Here is an 8,528-nt window from a genome sequence, read left to right on the forward strand (position 1 = left end):
GAGAGACAGAGACAGGCACAGACAGAGAAAATTGTATTTTGTTTGCAATACAAGAGAAGTGTGTTTGTCCCAAGCTCACCGTGATACACACCTTCACCACTTTCTCTCTGGCCCCACACAGCACCGCCGTGAGCTGGGAGGAGTCTAAAGAAGAACACGGATATCTAGAGACCAACCTCCACAACATCACAGCGCACGCATCAACCACCTGGAAGACAGAGACGGGTGGAGGGACGTGAGAGACGAGATGGCTCCTTCTGTAAATTCTTTAATTTACTGGATGCTCCAACATGTTTGTTAAATTACTTTGTAGAGAGCGTTTTGAGCTTTGAGAACCAAAGGTTTGCAGGCTCCACTGTGGACTCCCCACGTCTCCTGGAGCCACTTATGGCTCTCCAAGCTCAACTCCAGTCTGTCCAGACACTGCCACATCCTGGCACCATCTGGACTGAGGCCTCTCAGAGGTGACAGCACCTAAGATAAAGACAACTTCTGTACAGTGCCATGTATTGTGAATGAGCTGACTGTCGTTTCTGCTCACATTAGAGTGTAGAGCTACGTACGAGTGTAAAAATACTCAACAGATGATATATTCCACACTGATTTTAATGGAAGATGGTTAATGAGGTATCCACATGTAGCTTAATACAGTACTCTGAGCCTTAGACTAGAAGAAACATGAGATGAGCTTGCACTTGTGCCTCAAGCTTTGTAAACATTTTACGTTTCATCATATAATTATACAATTGAATAGCTGCCAGTCAAATAATGTGGTCTACAGAAACTATAAAAGTACCTCTCCTGTTGCCTGAGGGACGTTTTCATCTAAGATCTTTCTTCTGCTCTTACTTTGTGCAAGACTAAGAAAATATTTGGCTACGATCTTTACATCTATAACAATTCACACCTTTGGCTTGTGACCATTTAAAATAAAGCCATGCTGTTTTGAAGTTAATCAGATCACAGCCTTAATGTGAATGCGAGTTGTCAGCAGTTCAACCAAAGAGTGATTTTACCTTTTCACATTATTTTCTTGAAATATTTAAGAGGCCAGAAGAGCTGGAAGAATCAGGTGTTTCATTACGTTTTGGGACCATCAATAGAAAAAGATCAAGGAAAGGGAAGTTGACTTTAAATGACAACCACCCAATGCACCTCTTTTTTGATATCTTTCATGGATGTGCTTTTTGATGCCAGGTCTATGATTGCATCGCATGTCTCCAGGAAGAATCGCCAGGTAGAAGCAAACCCATCACAGGTGGGCGTGGCCACTTCCTGCAGAGTACGGTCGAGCTTCGGGATGATCGCATGGAGGAGAGAGTGTAACATCGGCTCACACATGTCCTCTAAGGTGAAAAGAGACGGATCCAGATGAATGACACAGTCTCATTTGGCATCTTTGGACTTCACAGACACAAATGCACACCTGTGATAGTGTGAGTGATGTGGTCTTGCATCATACTGGCCTGTTGCAGCCCTGCAGAGATCAGTTTCTCCACATCAGAGCGATAAAGTGACACGTCCTCCTTCACAGCAGCCATGGCAGCTTTTACCTGACATCTTGCTGTCCTGTAGACCTCAGCCCTCAACTGGCATGCATGCATAAATGAACAGACTAGAGTTTAAGACAAGGATACGTAAGATGCATCTGTCGCCTTCTACCTAATTATATTGCACATGTTATTTTGCCTTTCACTCACTCTGATCCAGGCGTTCCTCTTCCTGCTGCGGTGTACAATAATCCTGGGAAATACTTGCTCTTTGAGGTAAGACATCACTTCTTCCATCACCATGCTTACAAACACCTGAAGGGCAAAGAGAGACAGAGGAAGAAGAAGCAGAAGGATGAAAGATGGGAAACACATGAGAGGCAACAAGGCTCACATGGTCAGAAAAGAAGGCAGCAAACAGCAACGTACTAATACAAGACAGCGTACAACATAAACCTTTTGTCTGATGACTAGTAGTAAGATAGTTAAAACATTAGACCAGGTGGTTTAAAATGGACAGAGGGGGGCAGAGGTTTAGAGGATGACGTCTCGTGTGATGGCTGCTCACCTCTTCCTCATTGCCCACTGGATGTACCTCTGTTGGACAGCTTCCTCTGAGCTTCTTCCAAGAAGACACAGCAGCTAAGAAGGCCCTGGATTCAGGCGAATCTTCACACCAGAGTGCTGACAGACAATACATGATTAAAGGGAACGGATTGGGAAAAGAATAACTTTAAAAGTGGCATTGAAGCATGTGAAAATGTGTGAACAGTGATAAGAGAACTATACCAGAGCTCTGATGATGCGTTGCAGCTCGTAGGATGTTGGCCCATCGTGTCTGCTCCTGGTATGATCCAGTGGCCAGACACACTGGGGCACTGTAAGGGTGCTGTATGAAGACAGGAAACGCTGTGGGGCAATCCCAACATGACAGTTTTTCACCTGAGTTACCTGAAGTGTGCATGCACACAAAAGCACAGACATGCACGATCATTAAAGTGGGTTTGCAACAATGTGTACATTCCAGCTGCCTATAGACAATAAATAGCATCTGCAGCCTAAAAGCATACCTTTGATGTGTCGGCACATGTCATCCACTATCTCACGGTGCTCTTGTACGGAGGTGCAGATATGACAGCCAGAAAGCACCAGCTCTGTCTTACACTCCCAACCGCCTTCAAATACCTGCAGCATTCAAAATCGACCACACACACACACACACACACACACACACACACACACACACACACACACACACACACACACACACACACACACACACACACACACACACACACACACACACACACACACACACACACACACACAATGGACACTTAACGTGCAGATCAGGCTACAGTGAGAGAACCAGATGTAGGTCAGGGAGCAGATGGCTCCTGGATTTCTGTTCGTACCTGTTTGGACTCACGACTCTCGACTGCAAAGTTGTTGGTGACTTGTAGGTGGCGATGTGTCCAGATCCCATCTAGGTAGTGAGGCAAAGTAACCTCTATCACAGGCCCAGCATTGGCAACAACATCCTGCAACACAGAGTAGAACACAGAGTAGAACAAGTTTGCTGAAATCGGCTGTTCACTTTTAACACTGTCGACACACGTAATGCAGAGTTTTAACTGTAAAAATGTGCAGAGATGAATATTAAAATATGGAATATTTTAGATTTTCTTACAGGATGCTGAATCAAAGGGCGATGTGCTGTGGGCTCCATGTGTTTGTTCCTCATGTGGGTCAGAAGATTTGAGCTGAGGTGATGTCGATAGAGAGGAGCCAGCGCCTCCATCATGTCAACAATGTGCTCTGTTGGTTCACAAAAGGAAAGACTCCAGCGATTCAATACCAGTGACCAATGCATGCACGTGGAACATGAAAAGAAAAATCTGATTAAATGAGTGGAGAAATTATGCTTCCACAAGACATCATTGAATAGCTTGATGAGTATGAATCTATAGTGAATACCATGTTTTGGCCATCAGTCACCAGATCTCCACCAGATTCACAATCATCACACAGAATGTGGGAATATGTTTGTTTAATGTGTCACCAAAGCTAATCTGGAAATATTTATGCAAGAGATACTGTCTTAATTTGCAGATTGGATCTGTGTCCGTGTCTGCAGGCACTTGAGAGGGTGTTTGGTAAAAAGTGACATTCTCTGCCCTTGAGCATGAATGACAAAGAGAGGGCAATATCAAGGATAAGATGATTGCATACTTTAATGTGACAAATAATACATAAATATCATATTAGAGTTCCAAACACTGACAGACTTTTCCAAACCCAATAACATTTTCTTAACATCTCAACAGCTTTCAGTAGATGAAAAGAAAGATAAAGATGGCAATGAACAGAGCTGACACCACTGCTGCTTACCTGAGATGTACCTGTGCTCTGTGGAGTTCAGGTGACAGGTGAGTTTCCCTCCCATTCCCTGCAGTTTCCCTTTCATCAGCCTTTTTCCTCTGGTTTATTTCTCTCTGCACTTGTCTCATACTGACCTGTTTCCTTTATCAGTTACAGCTGTTTATCGTCACCTTTTTTTTCATCACTCTTTCCCCACCTCTCCTTTACTCACGTCATTTCTCTGTGGTCAACTCAATAAAAGTGATTTATGTTGACAGTCAATACCTGAGACGTGGCAAAAGAGCAACTGCCCCCACTGATGCCCTCATGTGTTAGTTTATTTGCAGCAATATTAAACAGTGGAATCGGGATGAGGGGTGATATTCCAGAAAGAGTGATGGCTTTTCTCAGAAGTTCACAGACTGTATGTGACGTGTTGCTGACTTAAGGAAAATGGAGGGATGGTAACAGAGGAGACAGGAGAGTGCTACTACTTCACCCTTTCATCGCTTTGTACTCAGGCCACAAAATCCATTTTGTGGGCATGATGTGTCTTAATGTTAGTTTACTGTAATTGAGCAAACTGATGGTGGAGCTTTACGGTTGACGGGGAAGGTTGTGCACTGCGGCCAGTGAACCACTTTTAAGTGGAATACAGTGAAGCCTTTAACTTTGCCGAACACAGTCATTGTCATCACCTTCACAGTCTTTAAAACTCATCATGCCTTACGACAGAAAGCTAACACTCAGGATTATTGGAGCAGAGAAAGGGAGGAGGCAGCAGACAGAGGGACGTGGAGCACAGAGCTCTGTTATGTTTGAGACTGAGTAAATGGGCCCAAATGCTGAGAACTCAGACACCGAGACAGGAGGCTGAAAAAATCTAAGAATTTTAATGAAAATTACAGTAATTTGCAACAGGTGACTCTGGGAGGTCCATGCACTGTGGATGATGTAGACAGGGAGTGGACAGGCCAAGAGGGAATCCAGTTCCAGATTACTCACTGCACAGACTGACAGGGTGTAAGATAGAGCTCAAGGTTGGCATTAGATCACAGGGAACAGAAGTCAGGGAGGCAGACAGACAGGCAAGGCACAAATGAGCAAAAGGTATTTAAAAGATTTCAGGAGTCACAATGTTACCACTTAGGTGAACAGACAAGTCAACAAACAGTTTACAGGGAATCCAGTGATTATATACTGCGGCAGCAGGTGGGCCTTGATTGAATGACTGGTGTCAGGTGTGCTCAGGAGAGGGGGAGGCTGGACCTGACCTGCCAGCCACGCCCTGCAGGTAAACACACACGAGACAGACGGGGAGAGACAGACAGGAGACAGAGAGGACGGGAAATACAAAGGTAGAACGGGGCAAAAAGGAGGGGAAACGACAGATCCTAACAAGCTCTATAAAAACATCATAGAAAATACATGCAAACACACACGCAGAGACAGCTGCTGTACTGCTGTGATGTGTTTCATCAGCCGCTGTGTGAGAACCTGCTGCTGCAGAACACGCACATGCACACAGTCATGCATGTATAGTATCACCCGTATAAACAGTGTAGACATAGATACAGTCAGTCTATATAAGACAACCTGCATGAGACGGTGAATGAAAGCTTTGAAGCCGCGTTCACAGGTATCACTGTCAGTATAAATCTAATACCCTCGAACTGCCTCACCCAGGAAAAAAATAATCATATTTTAGTGTTTTTATTACAAATGCTCGTTTTATGAACAAATGCAATGTGTTAAACTCCTAAAATAAAACATTTCATATATAACATGAACACACGGCATTTTAAAAACAAAATGCAGCATATTTTTGAGAAAACGTTCACAATAACACCTTCACCATTAATGGACACTTCATCTGTACAGCATGTTTTTGACGAATGATCACAATCACTCATCAGACTTTTTCAGGGTTATTTATTGAAATCATTGTGTTCAGGCAGGATTCTCAAACTAAACTAAGTGGAAAATTGCTTGTGACAACCACAAACCACAAACACTTTCTAAAGGTGATTTTCCTGCTGTTAACATCCTGGAATGAAGCCATCAGAACAGGTCTGGCTCTGAAAAAAGTGCAGTGCACCCTGGGAACTTTCTGGGCCATCAGAAGAAAGCAAACTCATTTTTCAGTAAGATATTTCAGCTCAAATGTGGTCTGTTAAAGGGTTAGTGGTCACATGCTGAGGGTCCTGTCTGTCTGCCTGCAGAGGTGAAATGTAACATTAATAAACAGTAATATTACTGCTTATCTCTACTAACCTGTTAAACATTTTAGTCCGCATGTACTGCCTACCAGTTGCGAACTGTGGATAACGGATTATATGTCATTCATTTCACTTCAGGGCATGTGATTCAGCGAAATATGATTCAGCTGTCAAAGCTAATCATGTGCTCTGAATCTGAGCATCTCAAAATGTTAAAGGCCAATGAAATTGATCCATTTAGCGTAACTCAGGCGTGACATACACTACATGAAGTATTACTGTCTGCCTGCAAACTGAACAACTTGCAAACATTATCACTCTTGCTATTTTGTTCACACAGGGATCAAACCGGCTCGAACCAATAAACACACATTTAAAACTTGATACTACAAATGAAACTGGAAACTGTGCACATCCCAGAAATCCCCACTTCATACAAGCGAATTACCAAATGTCATCAGAAGCCAATTACATCTTACTGTTGCTTGCAAAATATGCCATTGAATGACAGATCTGCTACACCTCTGGGGGGTGGGGGAATAGGTGAAGTGGGAAAAGTGACGAGCACAGGCATGAATTTGGCCTCAGGTTGTGAGAAAATACCATAAACTGCAGGGTCGTGAAGTTACACTGACACTACAGAGTGATGTATGGCTTCATCTGGTGTTGGCACGTTGGCTAAGCTTCAAGTCTGAAAAGGAGCGTGTAAGCAGATCTGTACACAGATAGAGCACGAATCCGCGCCTCACATCCACACTCGTGTTCGACAACTGGGCAAACAGCACTTAGAGCAACACACACAGTTCCACTGCTTCTCCCCTCGTTTTCTGTCCTCCCATGTTCCCACTTGTCACCAGACTGGATGCAAATCTGGACCTTCAGACCACCACCAGCCCCCCGCATGAGCTGCCAATCCTTTCTGCCTGTCTCCCCTGCTGGGGCAGAGGCAGAAGACCTGTCCTGGCCTCCCTGGGCAGCTGGCTGTCCAGGGGAGGAGTGTGAGGAACATGGAGAGAGTCTGTCTGTGTTCTGTTTGGATGACCTGGAGCCTTTCTGTAAACAATGTGCAGCTGTGAGCCATGCAGGACACAGAGTTTACCCCCTGACTGAGGCTGCAACTGACTGCAAGGTAGGAATCAGGCTCTGCAAAGCATTTGAGCACACAAGTTTTACAATGAACGCGGCTATTTGAGCGTAGCACTATTATAATAATGTTGAATCAATATAAATATTGACTATCTTCAAATCCCTGTTCCACCTTGTGTTAAAATTATACATTTTGTCAGCAGTACTTTACATTAATGTACTTTTAAGTTTGGAATAAAGGAATTATATTTTTCTGCTATTTCTGCTTCAGTAAAACACTGACCCCTAACCTTTCTGGCTTGTGGCCCCTTATAACAAAGCATCTTCCTCATGTGACCCCAAGTCATGTGTTTATTTGTGCATACTTTTGTGTTGATGAATATATTTTTTCCAATCACATTAATCATTCTGTGAACCCAGTGGTGTATCTTTTGACTGCTTTGAGGATACCAATTTAAGCAAAAGACTGGAAATAGCAGGCCTTTTTCCACTTAAAGCAAAACAACATCATGCTGAAGGACTGGGTACAGAGCAGCTGGCATGAACTCACTGTTTCCCTCAAGGACACTTCAGCAGGGCAGATGATTGCCAGCAAGCTTTCTTGAGGGCTGGTTTTCCAGTTACAGCTGCCACAAAGCCAAACCAAACAGCAGCACAAAGATGTTACATGATAGTCGAGCGCTCTACGACACATCCTCCTCCAAGATTTGAACCCGATTTTTTTGGCAGGGGCATCTCATGACAGTTTCATACTTTTTCATTAACATGCTTCCTGTGACCGCTGCAAGCGGATGTTTAAACAAGGAGGCAGTCAGGCATTTTTTCCATCTCCTGTAAATATTCATTTTCCTGCCTAAACAGATGCTGCCTTGTGTTAATCCAAGATTAGTTTATACAGGCAGAATTTAGAGTGACTTTCAAAGAGGCACCGAGCTGAAAACTAGGCTGGTAATTACTGTTGCTATCATCATGTCACAAAGGCATGTTTAGAATGCTAAGAATAATCTGAGGAGCTGGTGGGTTGTGTTTAGTTCCCGTGAATGCGATCAGTGCACAGTGCTCGCTCATGAACACGGCTCATATAATGATTTTACTCCAATATCTGTGTGTGCAGCAGGAAACGAGCTAATAAACTGGATCAGTGTGTTGATTTAGTCAATGGTGAAAGGTTAAAGCCTCAAGGTAGAAATATTCCACTATAAGTAAAAGTCCTGAATCAAAAAAGAACTTAAAGTATGGACGTATTATCAGGAAAATGCATTGAAAGTATTCAAATCAGTACTCATGCAGGGTGAAAACCAGTCAGGACAATAAGGCCTCCAATTATTTATGCAGTGCAGAAGTGCAGAAATTTGACATTTATATTGCATTT

The 8,528-nt window shown here is 43.5% G+C and overlaps 1 protein-coding gene across 1 annotated transcript; it reads right to left on the reverse strand.

Annotated features, from left to right (window-relative positions):
• Positions 1–297: 297 nt before the first annotated feature.
• On the reverse strand, positions 298–3,234 carry LOC139336746 (protein Niban 1-like). The gene is made up of 9 exons (XM_070970957.1): positions 3,181–3,234; positions 2,906–3,031; positions 2,561–2,675; positions 2,280–2,441; positions 2,059–2,174; positions 1,701–1,805; positions 1,427–1,589; positions 1,156–1,346; positions 298–474 (listed from the first exon to the last, which is right to left on the reverse strand). Exons 1-9 carry the CDS (start codon positions 3,232–3,234, stop codon positions 298–300), a joined length of 1,209 nt encoding a protein of 402 aa, XP_070827058.1.
• Between the last annotated feature and the right edge of the window lie 5,294 nt (positions 3,235–8,528).

This window comes from Chaetodon trifascialis, chromosome 2 (assembly GCF_039877785.1).
Source record: "Chaetodon trifascialis isolate fChaTrf1 chromosome 2, fChaTrf1.hap1, whole genome shotgun sequence".
In the NCBI taxonomy this organism is placed as follows: Eukaryota; Metazoa; Chordata; class Actinopteri; order Chaetodontiformes; family Chaetodontidae; genus Chaetodon; species Chaetodon trifascialis.